General features: G+C 43.2%; 1 protein-coding gene across 1 annotated transcript; it reads right to left on the reverse strand.

Annotated features, from left to right (window-relative positions):
* Positions 1-6,835: 6,835 nt before the first annotated feature.
* Positions 6,836-8,626, reverse strand: LOC149390937 (uncharacterized). Its single transcript, XM_089619896.1, has 4 exons — positions 8,423-8,626; positions 7,593-8,050; positions 7,127-7,371; positions 6,836-7,016 (listed from the first exon to the last, which is right to left on the reverse strand). The coding sequence occupies exons 1-4, from the start codon at positions 8,624-8,626 to the stop codon at positions 6,856-6,858; spliced, it is 1,068 nt and encodes a 355-aa protein (XP_089476022.1). The 3' UTR covers positions 6,836-6,855.
* Between the last annotated feature and the right edge of the window lie 14,247 nt (positions 8,627-22,873).

The raw sequence follows: 22,873 nt of genomic DNA on the forward strand, positions 1-22,873 counted from the left end.
GGCTACATTTAGCTAGTTTTATATTGCTACGTGGGAGAACGAAATTTTATTTATTAATTATTAGATGATTAAACTAAATTTTAATGTAAGAGATCTAAATAATATATATGTTTAGTTTAAAAAAAAAAATCAAAGCTTAGGTTTTAATGCAGAAAAGAAATAACTTATACCACTTGAGTTGTCAAATGATGACATGGAAATCTGTTAAAAAAAAAAATTAAATGACAATACCAAAAGTCTGAGACTAAAGGGACGTTTAATTTGAGGAAAAAAGAAAAAGCAAGGTTTGCAATTTTTTTTGGGTGTCTTCCTTCTTCATCTGTTCTTTGTTGAAAATGAAACCTCAAAATAAAAAAAGGGCATTATTTCTCTTCATTCATTTTTTTCATACCAAAAAATCTGTTTTTATTTTTTTATTTTACTGACATACGATGGTAACAGAGAAGCAGAGCGCGATGGAGACGATGGCGAAGAGCTCGAAGGCATAATCGCACGAAGACATATACATTGTTTCTCTTCCTTCATTCATCTTTTTATCATACCCATACTCTGATACTCTGTTTTTTTTTAAATATCTTCTTTCTCTAAGAGTATCTATCGTTTGACTCATTAAAATTAAACTTATTATTTGTTCATTTTTTTAGTTGGAATCGTTTCTATATTATGAGCATCTGATAAAATGGATTTAACATTACTTTGACCTCCATCAATGGTAAGATGTACTGATATGGGCAAGAAAAAAAATAATATAAAAAGTGTTGTTGCTATTTTATATTCATTTTTTTCATTAGTTCATACATACAAGTTACAACTTATTTATTTTACGTCTGAAAGGCTGAAACTGTCGAGGGTTAAAAAAAAAAAAAAGACGGATATTTAATGAAGGGAGATATAATAAAATGATTTTGCTGAGGTGTAAAGTGGTAACAGGTGTGCTATTATAAATGGATCGTGCGATTATGCCTATTATATTATTCATGCAGAATAGAACTTCTCAAGAAAATTATATTATTCATGCTGAATAGAACTTCTCAAGAAATAAAGATCGTCCATTACAAAGTCAATGCGAAATACTAGATAATATAGCTATTTATTACTAGATGCTAAACCCACATTATTGAATATGTCATAAAGAGATGTCGACGTTTATTTCCTATTCTTAGGGGGGTGTTGGCAGATTTCTTCATAGATGGGACTTTTTCTTCTTTTCTTTTTTTACGAATGAGCTAACTAGGCTTAAATGTAACTTTCTCGAAGTCTACAATAAATTTTGATGGCAAAACTAGAACGTACAAAGTTCTTCTGGAACTATAGACGAACAATAAGTGAAATTATGTACATTATCATTTCATCGTTGTGATCACACTAAATTTTCGCTAATTTACAAAACATTCTGATTAGTTTTGGTAAACAAGATAAGTAAACTATGCATCATTAGTCAACTAGACACGGTTTGTTTGTCCTTATCGATTATCCTTTGATTATTTATTTGAGTCTAAATCAAGATTTAACAATTTTCTTTATGCATATTGGATTAACTACTAACAAAAATCCTCAGCTCGGCAAATAACAAGACTGAACATTGTTATCTGATGAAGATCAACCAATTCACGTATATTTATCATCAAATCTCGATGGAAGTTGACTTTTTTAAACTGACTCATTTTAATGTCCAAAAAAACTAGTGACGTCAATTTATTTTTTCTTCTCTTTTCATTTTTGGCGAGTATATATTGAAAGAGACTTTGAAAAGTCATTGAATATGGGAATCTGACAAACTCATTGATTGTTAAGCAGTTAGTAGATACCGATGGCATTATCACGATGGCTTTCAGAAAGAAAAATAGACTGAATTCAGGGGTTGACTGAAATGGTGGCACAACTTGCAAACCCTCAATCTAAATAATCCAAATCTCTAGGATCAACATATCAATAGCTCTCAACAAAAAAGATGGATAATTAAATGCTAATGCGTTTTCTAGGGAGGGTTACACAAACACTTCAAATATTATTTTGTCTAATACCTTGAAATTTTCAAAACTTTCAATAACTTTATTACTTTTAATTTTTTTTGACAATTCTACCTTAATAAAATCATAAACAGCAAAAAAAATATTAAAAATAAAAAATAAAAATAAAAAAATTTATTGACAGCAAAAGTACTAAATATTTTTTCTGAAATTACACGTATATATCTTTTTTTTTCGGCGAGAAAATACCTTATGTAACATTTTGGTATTATAAATGATACAACCAACGTTTAGTTAATTTTAAGAAAATATTAATAACTTTAATATATTAAGGAGGAGATAAATTATTTTTCTTTTGATTTTTTATATTGTAATATGGTATAATTAGTTTTTGAATCATTTTAAGAAAAAGTATTGATAATATTATATTTGAGGTTGCAACATGTTTTTTTTTCACCAAACTTAACGGTTTAGGCCCTACGGCACAACTAAAATGCAACATTAGATATTTTAACTGTAGTAAATAAGATCCGATATATAAGTATGATTTCTAAAATAAATATTTGGTATTTTGCCGCCAATAGATCAAAAAAGTTAGTTAAACAAAACTACAAACTAAAAGAAAGAAAAAAGTCAAATAAGAGTATGATCGACAAGAAAAATATTTTAAAATATGTATATATGAAAAAAAAAATACTCGGTCTAAGTCTCGCTAAACGTTGAGATTGCATAATATCTAATATTTAAAAGATTTTTGCTAAATGATCAGATTTATGACATGGCAATTAAGCTAAAATACTTCCCATTTTTTCCGTATTTAATATCGTTTATTTTTATATAAACAAATTCCTAAAATATGCAATAGATATTTGATTTGATTTTGAAATTTAGACATTCTTTTCTTTGTTTATAGCGACAGATTTTTAAATTGATTAATTATCAATGTTACAAACAGATTTTGATTAATTCGAAATTCAAATGTGTGTCATAATGGTTAGAGCCCAACGTATCTAGTCAAAATTTGTCCCAATTGTGTGCACACAACATGCACATAATGCTCCCATTGATTGAACCTACACCTGCATGCTGCACCTTTGATTTCAGATCTAACTACCCGATTAATCATCGACCACTTTAAGCGTTCTACCTAAATTTAGATGTTTTATATCAATTATAAACATCTAATCAAGTTACTACTACATGCTACGAGTTTGGATGAATGTAATGTTACTTCTGTTGACCTGTAAAATTAGTACAACAATATCTCACGAAAATACACAGACTCCGAGTACAAGAACTCCGAGTACAGAGATGATTTAGGTAAGACTTTCTCTTTATACAGACGAATCTAATATAAGAGAGCAATGTTTTCTAGAGGTTCTAATATCAATCAATCAGTCATCTCCTTCCTAAAGTCCTCTGCGAGCTCCTATTTATACTTGTCTGGTGTAGCTTCGTGGTTGTGGGTTTTGACGGTTATTTCTGAACCGTCAAGGTGCGCGTTTAAGCATTTGAAACATGTTTTCTTTTGGTTTGACTAGTCTTTGACCCACGATCTTCTCTTCTCTCCGAAGTTCTGATCGGTAGGTTTCGTTCTTAACTTATGAACGTGTCGTTCCTTTTAAGTGTTTAACTCTTAGGTCTATTTTACCTGAGTTCGGTGCTGGGTTTTGCATTCTGCTCGGGGTTCCGACTACCCTACTCGGTGTCTGACTATTTTATCCCGTAACAGCAGCCCTCAAGTTTCTTAGTATTTTCAGCAAAAATGGTAAGGAACTATTTCGGTTTAACAGATTACCACATTCATCTTTGCTTGTTCGTCTCGGAATGACCCGAGTAACGTTCTACATTTTTATCTTTTTGTAGGGTATCGCACGACGTCGTTTACCTTTGGTGATATTGAATCATCGCGTCGTTTCGCTTTGACGGTCAGATCTGTTTGGCTTCTTGGACAAGCTTAATCCAAGCCGTTCGCGTGGTCTTTATATAAGGCTTCTCCTAAGTTTTTGGATTCATTCCACGTTTTCTTCTAAATTTTACTCTCGGAGCGTTCTCGGCTTGATCTGCCTATTCAGACTGTGCTCTCAGCTCTCTCGTTTTTTGCTCGGATCTTCCGATCTTCAAACTCGCGGGTAAGGCTTCTTCATCATTAATCCGATACATTTCTTTTGTTTTGAGATCATCATTTGGTGATCTGTATTTTCCTTTACTTCTCGTATTCGGATCCTTCGGACTTTAGGGATCATAGTTTTCGACTTCCTTAGGGACATGGGAGGACTTGCGCGTCCTGACCTGAGTTTTGACCCTCGTGTCGTTCGACGATCGGAGCCTGATCCCGATAGTGTTATCTTGTCGGATGGGTCCATGTTTCCTTTCCTCAGGAGTCACGTTTGGTATCATGTCCCAGAGATCGGATGGGACCGCCCCGTAATGGCTTTTGATGAATCATGTGCGTATCCCAGTCCTGAGTCCGAGGGGGTTGATAACGAGGAAAAAGTTTTTGATTCGTCTTCCCTGTCGTGTAGGGAGACCATGGTTCTGGAGATATCGTCTTCGTCTGCTTCTTCGAGGGGAAGCGAGTCGGAGTCCCGAGAGACGATGAGTCCTTCCCTTTCGCGCGAGTATTCCCACGATGCTCCAGGCCCGAGCGGGAGGACTTTTGGGGTTGATCTCCCGGAGGAAGAGGATGAGGCCTTGGTTTTTTAACGGAAAGAGGGACAGTTTTCGGCCAAGGTTTGGACTTCTCGGGTTACCGAAAAATATATACAAGAACTGAGGGAGGAATTTGAGATAGCAGAAGGAATTATCATCTCGGCGCCTTTAGAAAATGAGAGGGCCGATCAACCTCCTGCCGGGAAGATAGCGTTCAACAAGGCTATCTTGAACGTGATCGGAGGATTACCGATGCATCCTCTTATTTCTCAGTTCGTTTCTCACCTGGGTTGTTCTCCTACTCAGCTCGTCCCCAATGTGTATAAGATTTTCGTTGGGATGGCTGTGCTATGGGCGAAAGTTTACGATCGGCCCGTCACTTTACAAGATTTTTCGCAATATTATTCGTTTAAGTCGGCTCCCGGCCAACATGGTTATTATTATGCTCGGGCCCATGATGACCAATCTAGGGTGGTTACTCGTCTTCCTTCCAGTCAGAAAAATTGGAAGGATTACTTCTTTTGGGTTGAAGGGAACGCCTCTTACGAAAGGTGCCCCATAAGAGCTTCGTTCTCGGAACTGGGTGTGACACTGGTTCAACATTCTTATTTGATAAACTGGACCAGATTTGTTGTTCTGGTTTCCTCATATATTTTATGTTTGGTTCCAGGGTCCATTCCACAGTATCCCGAGGACGAGCGACCACTCCACTCGGAGATCTTTGACATTTCGGAGGCTGATCGGTCGACGTTTGTGTTGTCGGACCCAGACTTACTCGATCAATACTATTATTATCCCTACTCGAGTGAGCATTCTATTCGTCTTTTATCAAATCGCATATGTTCCAATCTTTTCTCGTTCTTTCTTTTTGTTTCTTAACAGAGATTGCACAGATGGCGAAGAAGAGACCCGCTCCCGAACAGGTTCCTCCTAACCCGAAACGTACTAAGGCTTCCAAGACTTCGGCTGCTAGTAAGCGGGCGACCGCGTCTGCTTCAAAAGTTTCGGAACTTCCGAGTTCTTCTCCGGTGAAAAGCCTGATCGAACCTTCTTCTGCATCCGACCACCTGACTCCGATCGTTACCTTCCTTCGCGAGCATCTTCCTGCCGAGAAGGTCCAAGCGGTTCTCGGGTCTGAGCCTTTAGAGAGGCTTAACCAGGTCACCGACTCCGCGGTTTCGGTACGTTTTTACTCACCTAGTCGGTATCTCTTTTCTTTCCTTGAAAAATTTTGTAACTGACCTTTTGATTACCACAGGTTTTCGTTGGTGTGGTCGGCCTTGTCGGACTACTAGGCTCCGAGCTCACATCTTTGAGACAACGGAACGATCGTTTTCTCAAGGAGAGGGATGCGGCCAGGGACGAAACAGTGAAGACCCGATCGGAGCTCACGGAGCTCACGTGAAAATTCCAAGCAGATCTTGAGTCTGCTCGTTTAGCAGCGGTGGAAGAGTACAAGGCTTCCGAGGATTATCGCAACATGCGCGATGACCTTTATACCGCCGGGATAAACAAGGCCGTTCGGATCCTCGGCCCGAAGAATCCTACTCTGGATACTACCGATCTCGATGAGGATTCGGAATCAAGAGCTAGTGATGACGTGGATGGAGGAGGCGACCAAGAGTAGAATTTTATTTTCTTTTGCATTCTAATTTCTGTTAACCCGCTCGGGTCTTGAACAATTGATCCGTGGTCGGATCTTTTATTATGTAATTTTTGTTAACCCGCTCGGGTCTTGAACAATTGATCTGTGGTCGGATATTTTATTATGTAATTTTTGTTAACCCGCTCGGGTTTTGAACAATTGATCCTTGGTCGGATCTATAATCCATGTTAATTTATCTATGTTTCAGCCTTTGGCGAAAAAGAATAAAAAGTATTTCTGAACTTAGGCAAAATAAAGTATAACTAAGTATATTTCCTTTAAGTTTTCTAAACAACTGTTTGCTAATTATCCTGCCGCCTAGTTTATTTAGCCGTAATTTATAAAAACCATGCAATTTAACACCGAGTAGAGAAACGAAAGATAAATAACTTCTGGAAATCACAAGTACGTGCGACCAAGCCGCTTTTTGAAATTGCAAACACAATACATGCGACCAAGCCGCTTTTTGAAATTGCAAACACAATACATGCGACCAAGCCACTTTTTGAATGTTTAAAAATTAAAAAACTTAAACGTAAAATCGGCGAAGGTGCTCGGCATTCCAATTGTTTTTCTCCATATCACCGTTCAACTGTTGTAGTCGGTATGCCCCGTTTCCGAAGTCTTCTCGGATGATGTAGGGTCCCTCCCAGTTTGCGTTGAAGGCTCCTTCTTGGTGGATTTTGGTGTGGAGAAAAACTCTTCTGAGGACTTTGTCACCGAGTTTGAAAAATCTTGGTCGGACTTTCCTGTTGAAATACCGAGTAACTTTTTGTTGGTTAGCGAGATTTCTTAATCTGGCTTTTTCTCTTTTTTCTTCTAGCAAGTCTAGGCTAATTTTTAGAATGTCGTTGTTTACCTCTGTCGAGTAGTTTTCTCTTCTCACTGTTGGTATCATGACGTCGGTCGGGATGGCCGCGTCGGAACCGTATGCGAGGGAGAAAGGCGTTTCGCCAGTTGCGGAGTGCTCGGTGGTTCTGTATGACCAGATGACTTCTTGGAGCATATCCACCCACTCTGACTTCTGGTCGCCTAACTTCGTTTTTAGGCCGTGTTTTATTGTTTTGTTGACGTCCTCCACCAATCCGTTGGACTGTGGTCTTACTGGAGTAGAAAAAACCTTGTTAATGCCATATTTTTCACAAAAACTTTTGAAGGAATCGCAGTCAAATTGAGTTCCGTGGTCGGATACAATTTTGACTGGTATTCCAAAACGAGTGATAATATTTTTCCATACAAATTTCTCAATTGCATGAGCTGTTATTTTATTTAAGGGCTCGGCTTCAACCCATTTTGAAAAATAGTCGATGGCTACAATCGCGTACCTGCATCCACCTCGGCCTGTTGGCAAAGCTCCGATCAAATCTATCCCCCATTCTGCGAATGGGATCGGGCATGAGAGGGAGATGAGTGGATTAGGAGGAAGCCTCGGGATGTTAGAGAACTTCTGGCATTTGACGCATTTTTGTGTCATGTACCGAGCGTCGGCTTTTAGCGTTGGCCAGTAGAGTCCTTGCCGGATGATTTTTTGCGCCAATGCTTCGCATCCGATGTGACTTCCGCATATCCCTTCATGGATTTCTTTGAGAGTGTACTCAGCTTCGTCTTCGTCTAGAAATTTGAGGAGAGCCTGAGAAAATCCTCTTTTGTAGAGATTTTGACCTTCTAGGAAATACCGAGCAGCTCTGAATTTTAAGTTCCTAGCCTCATTTTTATCTTCGGGCAGAGTTCCGTGCTGCAAGTATTCCCTGATCGGAGTTTGCCATGACTTTCGTTGGTCGACCTGAAGCACATGGGGAGCTTGCTCAATGCTAGGTTGCCCAAACTTGATGACTGGGATTGACTCCGAGTCGGATCCTTGGGTGGCAAGCTTCGCTAATGCATCGGCCTCTTCGTTCCTGGCTCTTGGGACATGGGTGATTTCGCAAAGTTCGAATTTGCTTGCCAGATTTCTGGCTTTCTCGGCATATAGCGACATCTTTTCGCCTTTTGCCTGAAATTCAAATTTCATTTGATTAACAATTAACTGAGAATCCGAATATACTTTGAGCTTTTTGATTTCTAAATCTTTTGCTATTTGTAGCCCATGTATCATAGCTTCGTACTCAGCTTCATTGTTTGAAGCATTGAAATCGAATATTAAAGCGAATTTTACCTTGTCTCCTTCTGGGCTGGATAGCGCAATCCCGACCCCGGACCCCTTTTCGTTGGCCGCTCCGTCTACGTACATGTCCCAAATTGGGAAATCAACTGGTCTGTATGTGAATTCTGCAATGAAGTCAGCTACTGCCTGTCCTTTGATTGCTGGTCGGGGGCTGAAGCGTATATCATATTGCGTCAGCTCGATCGACCATTTCATTAGCCTTCCGGACACATCAGGTTTTGCAGCACCTGGCGTAGCGGGAAATTGGTAAGGACTGTAATCGGATGTGCGAGGAAATAGTGTTTCAGCTTCCGAGAGGCGGTAATAAAGGCGAAGGCTAGCTTTTCGAGTTCCGGGTATCTTCCTTCCGCCTCGTTGAGACGTCGCGAAGTGTAATAAACCGGGACCTGGTGCTTTCCCTCATCCTTGACTAGCGCTGAACTCACTGCATGCTCCGATACGACTAAGTAAATTTCCAGGGGCTCTCCTTCCTGTACTTTTCTTAAAGTAGGAGGCCATGCCAAATGCTCTTTTAGAGTCTCGAAACTCTCATCGCATTGCTTGGTCCATTCAAATTCCTTGGAGCCTCTGAGCGCATTAAAGAAGTGAATACTCCGATCGGTTGACCTCGAAATAAAACGGCTTAATGCAGCTATGCACCCTGTCAACTTTTGCACTTCTTTTATGTTTCGTGGTGGTGTCATGTTCCATAAGGCTGTGATCTTCTCTGGTTTTACTTCGATGCCTTGCTCATGAACGATGAAACCTAAGAATTTACATGCGGAGACACCAAATGTACATTTTAGAGGATTCAATTTCATGCGATATTGCCTTAAAAGTTTGAATGATCTTCTAAGATCGTCCGTATGTTCATTTATTTTTTGGCTTTTGACTAGCAGATCATCAATGTATGCTTCCATCGTAATCCCGAGTAATTCAGCGAACATATGATTTACTAATCTTTGATATGTTGCTCCAGCATTTTTTAACCCAAAGGGCATTACTGTGTAACAGTATAGTCCTCGGTCAGTTATAAATGCCGTGTGATCCTGGTCGGGACCATACATAGGGATTTGATTGTAGCCAGAGTAGGCATCCATGAAGCTTAAAATTTCATGGCCTGCTGTGGCGTCTACTAACTGATCTATTCTCGGCATAGGGAAACTATCTTTTGGGCAAGCCTTGTTCAGATCCGTAAAATCTACACAAGTTCTCCATTTCCCGTTAGGTTTCTTGACCAGGACGGGATTGGCTACCCATTTTGGATATTTAGTTTCTTTTATTGATCCGTTAGAAATTAGCTTATCTACTTCTTCTTTTAAGGCTATATACCTTTCGGAGTTCAAAGCCCTTCTCTTTTGTCTGATGGGTTTTTCTTTAGGATCTATATTTAACCTATGACACGCTATTTGGGGATCTATCCCCGTCATGTCGGACTGTGACCAGACAAATATGTCTAAGCTATTAGACAAGAGAGTAATTAAATTATTTTTGGTACCTGATTCAAGATATTTTCCAATCTTGAGCTTCTTCTCAGGTTGTTTTGGATCCGGAGTGATTTCCTCGACTTCATCCCTTGGGCCAATCTCTTCTCGGCTCGGAAGGCGTGGGTCGAAATCCGAGTCGATCATCTTAATTTTGTGGACATCTTTGTCCTGACTCTCTTTGAGGTAATTTGCATAACAGCTTCTTGCGATAGCCTGTGTACCGACTACTTCACCTACCCCGTGCTCGGTAGGAAACTTCATTTTCAAATATTCCACAAAAGCGATAGCCCCAAGGGACTGCAAGGTTGGCCTGCCAATGATCGCGTTGAACGAAGATTTTCCGGGGACCACCACCCATGTTGTGTTAGTGGTTTTACTCCTCGGGCTCTCTCCTACAGTTATCGGGAGTGAGACTACTCCCTTAGGCTGGATTGAGTCTCCTGTGAAACCATAGAGATTTTCAGGAGAAGGAGCTAATGCGTCTTGCTTAAGACCCATTTTGTTGAAGGTGTCTTCATAGAGCACGTCGACGACACTCCCAGTGTCCACCAATATTCGGTGCACATTCCTGTTACCGATAAGAGCTGATATGACCAGTGGATCGTTGTGAGGAAACATCACCCACCGAGCATCCTCTGCTGTAAAGGTGATAGGCTCCGAGCTAGGCTTGGCTATCTTGTTAGGCCTTTGTTCGGCTGTGAACAAGATTTGTCGGGGGCCCGCGTAGGCCTCTCTTACATAGCTCTTTTGAGCGCTCCTTGAAGTTCCTCCCACATGTGGTCCTCCGACTATGAGCGAGATTTCAGCATATGCTTCACCTTTTTGATCCTCTTGATCCCCGTGCTCGGCCTTGAATTTCTTCAGTGCTCCTCTTCGGATCAGAGCTTCTATAGCTTCTTTGAGGTTGAAGCAGTCTGCAGTGCGATGACCGATGTCCGCGTGGAAAGCACAATATTTTGTTTTATCTCTCTTTGAGATATCTTTCTTGATCGGCCTTGGCTTAGGGAAATCTTTTTTGTCCTGTGTAAGACTAAATATCTCCTCTATCGGGGCATTGAGTTTATGATATTTATCAAACTTACTGGAAAAAGGCTTCAGAGGTCCTGCTCCAGGTCGGCTCTTCTTTGGTGGGCGGTTATCCTCAGAATGTCGCTCCTTGGGCTCTTCTCGGTAGCTCTTCGGTGGCTTCGCTTTTCTTGCCACCAACCTTGCTTCCTCCGCGTTGATATACTTCTGAGCTCTCTTCAGGAAATCGTTGTAGTCCCTTGGACTAGTCTTCTGAAGTGACCACTAGAACTCCGATTCTGTTCGGACGCCGGAGGAGATCCCGAAGAGCTTAAAGTCTTCGTTCAGATCGTCAACTTGAAGAGCTTGCTCCGAATAGCGATTAATAAAATCTTTCAATGACTCGTCGTGGGCTTGTCTCACTGCTAGCAGCCTTTCTTTGGGAGTTTTTCCCGAGCTGGAGCCGACAAACTGTTCCATGAATTTTCTGGATAACTGCTTCCAGGATCCTATGGAGTTTGACTTTAGTTTTCTATACCACCTTTTGGCTGAGCCAGTTAAAGTGATAGAGAATGCTCTGCACATAACTTCTGGTCCGGCCCCTTGCAACAGCATCCAAGAAGAAAAGGTGTCTAGATGGTCTCCTGGGTCGGTCTTTCCATCGTATACTGGGATGCTCGGCATCCTGAAACGATCAGGCAGCGGGTGTTCTAACACGTGTGCTGTGAAAGGGGAGACAACTTCTCCAACTTTCGGGATAGACTCCTTCTGACCTAGGGCCACTTCTTCGATTCGACGCTCCAATCTTCTAAAATTTGTTTTGTTGGTGCCCGCGCTGTCTTCAGTTTCCGAGCTTACCATGCTATTTCTGAAGGTGTTTGAATGACCTCTGTCCATAGTGGGCTGGTACCGATCAGGAATCTTTTCCTGATTGGACTGCTATTTCTCGGATTCAGAGTCATCTTCCATCTTCTCATACCGATCTTTAGCATGTTTCCGAGATTTCTTAACCTGCGGATCCTGCCCGACGGGTTCTTTCCCTGATCGGTGTGAGGGTTCTTCATCTGGGATCACTACCGCGCTTCGCAGTGTGACTTTCTTTGCCTGCAGCCTTCTCTTCAGCTCCCTGTTATTCGCCTCTAAGACCGAAAGACGCTCTTGCATCTGTCTGAATTGTTCTTCGAGACTAGGTTCTGGGAGAAGTTCAGTTATTTCCTCCAGGGTGAGAGGCAAGGTGCGATTGTGATGTTCTATCTCCGTCTCCTGGTTGGGGACAGTGATCGGGGTGGATGAGCTAGCCATATTCTTCAGCTGTGTCCCCTCCTTCTAGCGCCAACTGTTGACCTGTAAAATTAGTACAACAATATCTCACGAAAATACACAGACTCCGAGTACAAGAATTCCGAGTACAGAGATGATTTAGGTAAGACTTTCTCTTTATACAGACGAATCTAATACAAGAGAGCAATGTTTTCTAGAGGTTCTAATATCAATCAATCAGTCATCTCCTTCCTAAAGTCCTCTGCGAGCTCCTATTTATACTTGTCTGGTGTAGCTTCGTGGTTGTGGGTTTTGACGGTTATTTTGGGGAACGTGGGGTGATCAATCCCACGTTCTAGACGGTTTTTTGGGTAACTGTCGATTCCCTCTCGCTGAGGTGGACGGTTACACGATTTCTGAACCGTCAAGGTGCGCGTTTAAGCATTTGAAACATGTTTTCTTTTGGTTTGACTAGTCTTTGACCCACGATCTTCTCTTCTCTTCGAAGTTCTGATCGGTAGGTTTCGTTCTTAACTTATGAACGGGTCGTTCCTTTTCAGTGTTTAGCTCTTAGGTCTATTTTACCTGAGTTCGGTGCTGGGTTTTGCATTCTGCTCGGGGTTCCGACTACCCTACTCAGTGTCTGACTATTTTATCCCGTAACAACTTCAATTATTGAAACCAAATCTCTCTCTAGATTCATATTATAAAATATCTGATTCTTTTATTCATTTCATATATAAATTATTACAATATCTTCACATATACAATAAATCCTATCATGTTGCTATAATGTTGTCTATAGCGATACCTAGACTCAGGGTTGGCATAATAGAATTGGAGACCTAAAGAAAAAGTATAAAATTGGGCATTTTCTAAACCACACATATAAATTTCATATATTATAATCATAGTAGTCATACCATCAAATAATACAAATCTTTAATAAAAAATATATTTGTCAAATCTTCGTTTCCTAAAAGGTTTATATTAGACTTTCGTACCAACCAATTTACAACAAAACAATATATTTTGTTACATTCTTTTGAATAAACTAACCATATTCTGTCAACTCTTTCCCAATTTAGTAATTTTTCGCGTGTAAAAAGAAGAAAAATTCCTAGAATTATCATGTTCGAAAATATTATATCATTTTTTTTAAATGGGGCTTTTTTTTCCACCAATAAGTATCTCAAATTATGATCTATATTTTTTCATATAAGTGGATAAAAATATGAATTTTGTTTACTTATGGTCCATTTCAATTTATTCTTCTTCTAAGATTTCTTCACCTTCTTCTACTGCAATGTTGTCGCTCTTTAAATTATGTAAATTTTATTCTATAGTTGTCTAGTCACTTGAATTGATAACATATCTACGTGAGAAGATTTTCAAATGCTCCTTTTTTAAAATTGAATCAAGTTTTTTTTTTTTTTTTTTTTTTTTTAAATATTATCGTATATCCCGATTAAATATTTTTTTACTACATATAATTAAAATAAACCAAGAAATATTGATAATACACAACAATAAAAAATAATAATAATAAGCACGGAACACACGAATAAGTTAAGATTTTTGAAGGTTAAAAGAGTTTAGAGAAAGACACTTAAAAGTTTTGATGAAAAAATAATATTTATTATTTTGTTTTTGTAATCTTACACACAATACACTTAAAGAGTTATTATAACCCTTTAAAAATATGTATGTCATGTGAGTTTACATTTATATTAGTAATTTAATATGTATGTCATGTGAGTTTACATTTATATTAGTAAATAGTAAAAATCAGATTTGGGCCCAGGCCTACTTGTCACATGTGAAAGTGGCATTGATCCGCTACGAGATTTACATTCTACACAACAGAAGATTTAATGCTATATTTAATGATACCGGACACTTAATACTCAAGCCACATGGGTATCTTTGTGGCAAGAGGGCAAGTAAAGGCATAAGCACTTATTTTTTTTTCTTCTATATAAAGAGAAAAAAGTGTCTGAGCCTTTGAAAAAGGGAGCCTAAAGTGGTACCTAGGATAGCCTAGTGGTAATTCCATACCACTTCCTGTGTGTATGTCGTTGGTTCAATCCCCACTGCAGCAAAGCTGCCTTAAAAAAAGAGGGGCCTAAAACAAAGGCTTTAGTTCCCTAAAAAGCGGGATGGGCCTGCTTAGAGTATTATTCAAGTCTTAAAGAACTTCACATTTCATTCGAGATCCAAACATACCGATGCAAGGTTGTAGTGAATTCATGATGTGCTCGAAGCAAAATATTGTACTTGGAGAAGGTGCACTCTAATGAGAATGGATCTAATATGATGATGGAGGCTTTACGGAAAGATAAGCTTTAAACTTCTAGGTAAAGAAAGGGCTTGTAGAGCCGACAACGTGAGTTTCGGGGGAGTTATGTTGTGGTTTGGCCCATGTATTGGGGGGTAGATGAATAAGGGCTTTGGCCTAAGTAAAATTAAGAAAAACATAGAAAGTCATAAAAACGTGCATTTTAGATGTGTTTTATATTGCGTAAATAGTGGATAGAAAACAAAGAAAAGAGAGAAAGAAAAAGGAAAATCTAGGTGTTGGGTATTCGCCAAGAAGTTGAGGTAGTCAAGCAGTATTTGTTATGGGAGTAGATTCCTTCCGTCATTCTCTTCATTCCTAGTGATGTTACTCTCTCTGATTTATTCTCCATATACCCTGAAATTACTCAACATTATGTAAGATGGTTGTTCAACTAGTGGGTGAAGCATCTTGTTGAATAGCTGATTGTTTTTAGCTGGATTAATTAATTTAACAATCAAACAAGCAATCACAAATAGAAAGCAATAAGAAGGACACACGTAATTGGTAACCATGTTCGGTGATAAAACACCTACTCAAGGGGACTGATACATCTGGTGGTGAAAAGCAATCCACTATCACAAATAGTCAAAGGTACATAAATATTAAGTTTGATGACTCTTTCTGCAAACACCTGTCGTCTTTGACTTCTCCAATGGATCTGCAATCTAAGCCCCCCCTTAAACTTGAGACTCCCTCTCACTTTCACCCAATCCACTCTCAAAGATTGACAAGCATACCATTGCAAAAGCACGCTCCCACACACTCAGTACGACGGCACACAAGTTGCAAGTTTCTTTGATCTCGTTGTCAGTGAAGATCTCCATAATAGAGAGACGAGCACACAAAATATGGTAGCGTGAAATTTACCAAACAGAAAAGTGAAGTCATCGAAATAAACCATAGGTGGATTTTATATGATGCACTTCCTAATGTCTTGCGAAATCTAATAAGCCGGATTCACCAATAAATCCGATCTTATATGTCCATGAAAATCGGAACTAGACATAATATTTAGTTTCTTTTCGCGCGAGAGGAAAAGACTGAACTAACCCGGAACTTGAACTCGCTTGAACAACTTGCTTTAACTTGAATAACTGTTACATTTTATTTTGTCAAACTTAAAAACTATACCATAGAGGATCCAACATACCAATTTAAGGTATTGCATCAATGGTGATATTTTTCCTCATGTTATGTGATCTATTGATTGATGACATTATAGTTGAAAATCTATCGATCGAAATGAGTACTGATTAGTTGAAGGTTTATTAAGTGGCCGATTTTTACACTCGCCTCGAAGACTGTTCACGCCAAAATTGTTGTGTTCATTGTGGTTTATTATTTGCTTGAATTATTGTTTTGCTTGTGTGTTGTTTGGCTTGATTGGTTTACCTTGATGGATTTAATTCGTGCACAAAAAATAGGGTATTATATGTCGCATTATTTCAAGAGATTTTTCCAAACTGGACGTTCACAATCTTGATCGGCAAAATATCATTCTTTGTTTATGTGATTTTTTTTTATAAAGGGTATAGCAGATTTTAGAACTCATGCGATAACGGTTCCTTTTGTTATGCGGTAACTGTTCCTTTTGTTATGCTGTCTCTGATTGTCGGAGACGATTTTGGTGTGTTACTTAAGTTTATTGGTGGAATTTTATTAATCGGCTTAGAATTCATGTATTTTTTTTTTACTCGTCTTAAGAGTTTTCAACGTTATTATTGTTGAGTTCATCGTGGTGGTTGATTATTTGCTTAAATTATTACTTTACTTTTTTGTGCGTTTGGCTTTACTAGTTTTCCTGTGTATATAAATTGTTAAGAAAAATAACTTGGTAACTAAGTCACCTAAATTTAGAGAATTCTTAATAGTCGATATATGATAAATTTTATGTAAATAGTCAAAATGGTGACATGAAATAATTTGGCATGATAGGGTAGTTTTCTGATTTCCAGTTTTTTTTTTTTCATTTTAATTAAATTTAATATTATAATCGGTAGTTTCGTTTGAATTTTCAATCTTGTTATTAATAAGAATAATTCTCTATTGATTAGCATTTAAGAATCCGTATGTGTAGATCTCTTTATACTCTCTCTCTCTCCAAAATCTGATCTCAGCCTCGTTGATGAAGAGGTCGAGATCTAGTCGGCCGCCAGGATCGCCGGTGCATGTCGTGGACGTAGTTGCGGTCTTCTCGGCACAGGGTCCACCGAGCGGACGATAAGCATGGGATTAGCCAATGTTTCATTTTATTAAGTAAAAAACCCAGCTTTAATAGACTACCTAAATTACACATATCATCCACAACCTCCCTTAACCCTAACTCCTTCTCTCTCACCGCCGCCCCAAACCTCTCCGACGACGACTCCTCCACCACATCCGCGGCCGCCACGCCCTCCTGCTCCGGGATCTCGAAGTGGATGACATGGCAAATAAATTTGGTCAACAAAAGAAAAAGAAAAGCGGATGACATGGCCTGGGTGAATGCCTCATGCTTAGGGCGGAAGCTTTTGTGGGTTGGATGTATGGGCGGATGACGTGTCATAGAAGTATTGGCTTTTTGCCTTGACTTTTGTGTAAAAAAGTTCCACCAGGTACGTAGACCAAATATTGGTCTTGAATGGGCTTTGTGATGTTTCACGTGGGCCACTCTTGATTGCCTCAAATCAATACCACCAATTAACAACCCCCAGTGGCAGTACATGTATTGTGCGCATGATGTTGTCGCAGTTTTTCGGACAACGATTTAGGAGTCAAAGGTGGTTAGACCCAAGGTCGGACCAAGTGGTCTCGCCTTGACTCGAGCGTGTCGGACTTGGTATCCCAAGTCGTCCCTTAGCTGTTGGTGGTGTCAATCTCGTCCAAGCACCTAAAAGAGTAAGAAAAGAGGTGTGAACTACAAAGGGGAAACAGAGGGGGTGCCTCTGTTTACCTCTCCGACGCTCAACATTGGTTGGATTGAGGTGGAATATAGAGGGTTTGAGTGTTTAGAGGCCAAAGATGAGTGAAACAAGTGAGTTATGATTTCGACAGCGTTTCAGGACTCAAAATTGGATTACCTGGACTAGGGGAGCGGCCCCTGTATTTATAGGTGGCCAAGGGGTGTTTGGGGAACCCCTTGGCCGAGTGAACACCTTGGGTCGGCCATTGCCTGAGTGAAGTGTATGGCCGGCTGAAGGTTCACTCGGCCAATGGCCGAGTGAACTGCTTGAGAGGTTCACTCGGCCATTGGCCGCGTGAACTGAATGGCCGGCTGAGGGTTCACTCGGCCATTGGCCGAGTGAACAGCCTGGCCGGCCGAGAGTTTCACTCGGCCATTGGCTGAGTAAACAGCCTGGCCGGCCGAAGGTTTCACTCGGCCATTGGCCGAGTGAAGGAGTTGGACCTTCGGCCGGCCATTGACCGGCTGACCCTTAGGTCGGCCATGGCCGGCTGAACCTGACCCTTGGGCCGGCCATTGGCCGGCTGAGCCTTGGGCCGGCCATGGGTTGGCTGGGCCTCGGGCCGGCCAGTGGCCGAGGCAAAGTTTCGCCGTCCGAGGCCTCGCGCCGGTCGTGCGGGTCGAAGTGACACCTTTGTCCTCGTCGGTCCGAGACAGGCCAATAACATTAGCCCCCCGAGTTTTCGGTCGAGCGTAGGTCGAGTGGAAACTCAATGTTTACGCCGACGTGCGGACGCGGGACGAACACTCTCGGGTTTGCGAGCGTGCCGCAAAAAGGGCTTTTAATGCATCGCGAGGGAAAGCCTCTGCGCGTCGCGAGGGACGGCCTTTATGCGTCGCGAAGGACGGCTTTTGTGCGTCGCGAGGGACGGGTTTTGTGCGTCACGAAGGACGGCTTTTGTGCGTCACAAGGGACGGCCTTATTGCGTCGCGAGGGACGTCTTTATGCGTGTCTTATGTTCTCAACATACTATCGCAGTTGATTCGCACGGTTTTATCGGTGCGCGTCTTATTTTCTCGACTTACCAGTGAAGGCGTAATCGATTTGCGAGACTCGGGCCTCGGGGGGCCCCGGTGTCACGTTCGTGTGACTGGGTTTCCCGCGGACGTTGGCTAGACCAGATACGTCCGGCGGGCGTAGGCCTTCGAAACCCATTTGTGACTCGCTGCCTTTCGGCTCACGAGCTGGGCGGCGAACGCGATGCCACATTTGTGTGACCAGGCTTCCCGTGGACACTGGCTAGACCAGGTACGTCCGGCGGACGCAAGCCTTTGAAACCTATTTGTGACTCGCTGCCTTTCGGCTCACGAGCTGGGCGGCGAGCGCGATGCCACATTTGTGTGACCAGGTTTCCCGCGGACGCTGGCTAGACCAGATACGTCCGGCGAACGCAAGCCTTTGAAACCCATTTGTAACTCGCTGCCTTTCGGCTCACGAGCTGGGCGGCGAGCGCGGTGCCACATTTGTGTGGCCGGGTTTCCCGTGGACGCTGGTTAGACCAGATACGTCCGGCGGACGCAAGCCTTTGAAACCCATTTGTGACTCGCTGCCTTTCGGCTCACGAGCTGGGCGGCGAGCGCGATGCCACATTTATGTGACCAGGCTTCCCGTGGACGCTGGCTAAACCAGGTACGTCCGGCGGACGCAAGCCTTTGAAACCCATTTGTGACTCGCTGCCTTTCGGCTCACGAGCTGGGCGGCGAGCGCGATGCCACATTTGTGCGGCCTGGTTTCCCGCAGACGCTGGCTAGACCAGATACGTCCGGCGGACGTAAGCCTTTGAAACCCATTTGTAACTCGCTGCCTTTCGGCTCACGAGCTGGGCGGCGAGCGCGGTGCCACATTTGTGTGGCTGGGTTTCCCGTGGACGCTGGCTAGACCAGATACGTCCGGCGGACGCAAGCCTTTGAAACCCATTTGTGACTCGCTGCCTTTCGGCTCACGAGCTGGGCGGTGAGCGCGATGCCACATTTGTGTGGCCATTCCACCTCACGAGCGTGGCACCTTTGGGTGAGCGTGTCGTGTGATAGGTGGGGTTGGGTGTAGACTTGATCCCCCGGCGAGTGTGGCACCTTAGTGCACTGGTCGCGTTTTCGGGTTGAGTCTCTTGGGCCGAGTCTTGTGCCCTTGTGAATTCGACGCCATAGCACGCGAGTCACGCTTGGGGACTCAATTGGCCCATTCTTTCTCTCACGAGAGCGTCGTGGAACGAATTTTGGTTTACCGTTTAAGGGCGATCTTTGTTGCTTGTGTGAGAGCATTTAGATTTATCATTGAATCTTGTGAGTCTATCGTTGACTGGCGACTCAGGAAGTTGTAGATTTTTGAGACAAGGACTTTCAAGCTGATTCGTGGGTTTCGGGACTCAACTTGAGGAATAGGCTCGACTCGAGGATTTACACGTAAGGTCGACTAGAGGGCCAGTAAGGTGTAGAGCTGGCACGAAGACTTATCAGTCGACTCGTGGATCTGGACCTGTCCTCGAGGAGTGATCTCAACTCGAGGAGTCGTGTAGACCCGGCACGAGGAGTAGTTAGTCGACTCATGGATTCGGAACTCAACTCGAGGAGTGAACTCAACTCGAGGAGATATGTAGGGTAGGCACGAGGAGTGGCTTGTCGACTCGTGGACTCGGTACTCGACTCGAGGAGTGAACTCAACTCGAGGAGAAATGTAGAGTCGGCACCAGGAGTAGCTTGTCGACTCGTGGACTCGGTACTCGACTCGAGGAGTGAACTCAACTCGAGGAGAAATGTAGAGTCGGAACGAGGAGTAGATTGTCGACTCGTGGACTCGGTACTCGACTCGAGGAGTGAACTTAACTCGAGGAGAAGTGTAGAGTCGGCACGAGGAATAGATTGTCGACTCGTGGACTCGGTACTCGACTCGAGGAGTGAACTCAACTCGAGGAGAAGTGTAGAGTCGGCACGAGGAATAGCTAGTCGACTCGTGGACTCGGTACTCGACTTGAGGAGTGAACTCAACTCGAGGGGAAACGTAGAGTCGGTACGAGGAGTAGCTTGTCGACTCGTGGACTCAGTACTTGGCTCGAGGAGTGAACTCAACTCGAGGAGAAACGTAGAGTCGGCACGAGGAGTAGCTTGTCGACTCGTGGACTCGGTACTCGACTCGAGGAGTGAACTCAACTCGAGGGGAAACGTAGAGTCGGCACAAGGAGTAGATTGTCGACTCGTGGACTCGGTACTCGACTCGAGGAGTGAACTCAACTCGAGGAGAAACGTAGAGTCGGCACGAGGAGTAGCTTGTCGACTCGTGGACTCGGTACTCGACTCGAGGAGTGAACTCAACTCTAGGGGAAACGTAGAGTCGGCACGAGGAGTAGATTGTCGACTCGTGGACTCGGTACTCGACTCGAGGAGTGAACTCAACTCGAGGAGAAGTGTAGAGTCGGCACGAGGAATAGATTGTCGACTCGTGGACTCGGTACTCAACTCGAGGAGTGAACTCAACTCGAGGAGAAAGGTAGAGTCAGCACGAGGAGTAGCTAGTCGACTCGTGGACTCGGTACTCGACTCGAGGAGTGAACTCAACTCGAGGGGAAACGTAGAGTCGGCACGAGGAGTAGCTTGTCGACTCGTGGACTCGGTACTCGGCTCGAGGAGTGAACTCAACTCGAGGAGAAATGTAGAGTCGGCACGAGGAGTAGCTAGTCGACTCGTGGACTCGGTACTCGACTCGAGGAGTGAACTCAACTCGAGGAGAAATGTAGAGTCGGCACGAGGAGTAGCTTGTCGACTCGTGGACTCGGTACTCGACTCGAGGAGTGAACTCAACTCGAGGAGAAATGTAGAGTCGGCACAAGGAGTAGCTTGTCGACTCGTGGACTCGGTACTCGACTCGAGGAGTGAACTCAACTCGAGGGGAAACGTAGAGTCGGCACGAGGAGTAGATTGTCGACTCGTGGACTTGGTACTCGACTCGAGGAGTGAACTCAAATCGAGGAGAAGTGTAGAGTCGGCACGAGGAATAGATTGTCGACTCGTGGACTCGGTACTCGACTCGAGGAGAAATGTAGAGTCGGCACGAGGAGTAGCTAGTCGACTCGTGGACTCGGTACTCGACTCGAGGAGTGAACTCAACTCGAGGAGAAATGTAGAGTTGGCACGAGGAGTAGCTTGTCGACTCGTGGACTCGGTACTCGACTCGAGGAGTGAACTCAACTCGAGGAGAAATGTAGAGTCGGCACGAGGAGTAGCTAGTCGACTCGTGGACTCGGTACTCGACTCGAGGAGTGAACTCAACTCGAGGAGAAATGTAGAGTCGGCACGAGGAGTTGCTAGTCGACTTGTGGACTCGGTACTCGGCTCGAGGAGTGAACTCAACTCGAGGAGAAATGTGTAGACCGTCTCTCTCTAAGACCTCCGGCCTAACCGTCGGCCCCTCGAGACTTTGTTATGCTTTTATTTTTATTTTGTTTTTTTTTTCTTTTTGAGTTGTTTAGTTGATTGGGCATTGATCCCTGTTAGCCCCCCGAGTTTCTTGTGTTTGTGAGATGAAGACCAAGAAACTCTCGTGTTGGAGGTATACAATAGTGTGTGCTGCCATGTATAGGATAACTCTTTATTGCAATAAGGGGGTCGTTACAGGTTGTCATGGCACTTGGCCTTTTTTGGAAAAAGAAAATTGCATAATTGAAATGAAGCGATTACAAAGTCGAGCGAGTTCGGGCGTGAGTTTAAGGGTCGAAGCTGCGACAATCATGGCTTGCTAGCAGATGCGACGAATTCCTTGAAGCCCCCGCCTCGAATTAGGGAATCAATTCGCTTCCTAAGTTGGTCGCATTCAATTGTCGTGTGCCTGTGATCACGGTGATATTTGCACCGTTTGTTCTTGTCTCGCGTTGCGGGGTCCTTCTTCATCGGAGGTGGGGATCCTAGCTTCTCTCTGTGTAAGCTCAGGATCCTGTCGGGTGTCGCGATGAGTGGGACGAAGGATTGCTTCGGGGCCGGAGAAGGATGGTCATTGGGGACTTGACCATTTCTACGCCTCTTCTTTCGCGAGCCGGGACCGGCGGCCGATGCCGTGAGTGCAGCGGCACGCTTTTTGTTGGATGCATGGTCAGCAATGTTGGGTGGTTGGTGTCCCAAGGCAGCCTCTCTCGCGGTCTCGCGTCGGGCGTTGAGTTTCTCTCTCAAGTCGCATCCACGGGATTCCCTTCGGGAATCGAGATGATCTCTCAAGTCTCTGTCGGCCGTCCCTATCACCCTCGGCAAGGATACGTCGTTCAAGTGACGTCCTCGACAGACGCCACGGCCATTGACGTCGTCATCCCCCCGGGGGTTTTGACGCGGATGGTGCGCTTGGAGCGTCCCTTTCGGGACCTAGAGGTCGAGCGTCCCCGAGTATTACTCGACACTTGATGCCTTGACGTGGTCGCCCGAGGGTGTCCCCTCGAGGGCGCGTGCGT

The sequence above is a fragment of the Urtica dioica genome, chromosome 7 (assembly GCF_054948205.1).
Source record: "Urtica dioica subsp. dioica isolate 48M chromosome 7, U.dioica_male_clone48M_v1_H2, whole genome shotgun sequence".
Lineage (NCBI taxonomy): Eukaryota > Viridiplantae > Streptophyta > Magnoliopsida > Rosales > Urticaceae > Urtica > Urtica dioica.

What these genes read in the sequence shown, in the direction of transcription:
- LOC149390937 (XM_089619896.1), bottom strand. Translation starts at nt 8,626, where the DNA reads ATGAAATGGTCGATCGAGCTGACGCAATATGATATACGCTTCAGCCCC. An exon ending in ACAGGCCGAGGTGGATGCAG is followed by an intron (nt 7,372 to 7,592) that starts GTACGCGATTGT and finishes TTTCTACTCCAG; the next exon opens with TAAGACCACAGTCCAACGGA. An exon ending in GAGAAAACTACTCGACAGAG is followed by an intron (nt 7,017 to 7,126) that starts GTAAACAACGAC and finishes GTATTTCAACAG; the next exon opens with GAAAGTCCGACCAAGATTTT.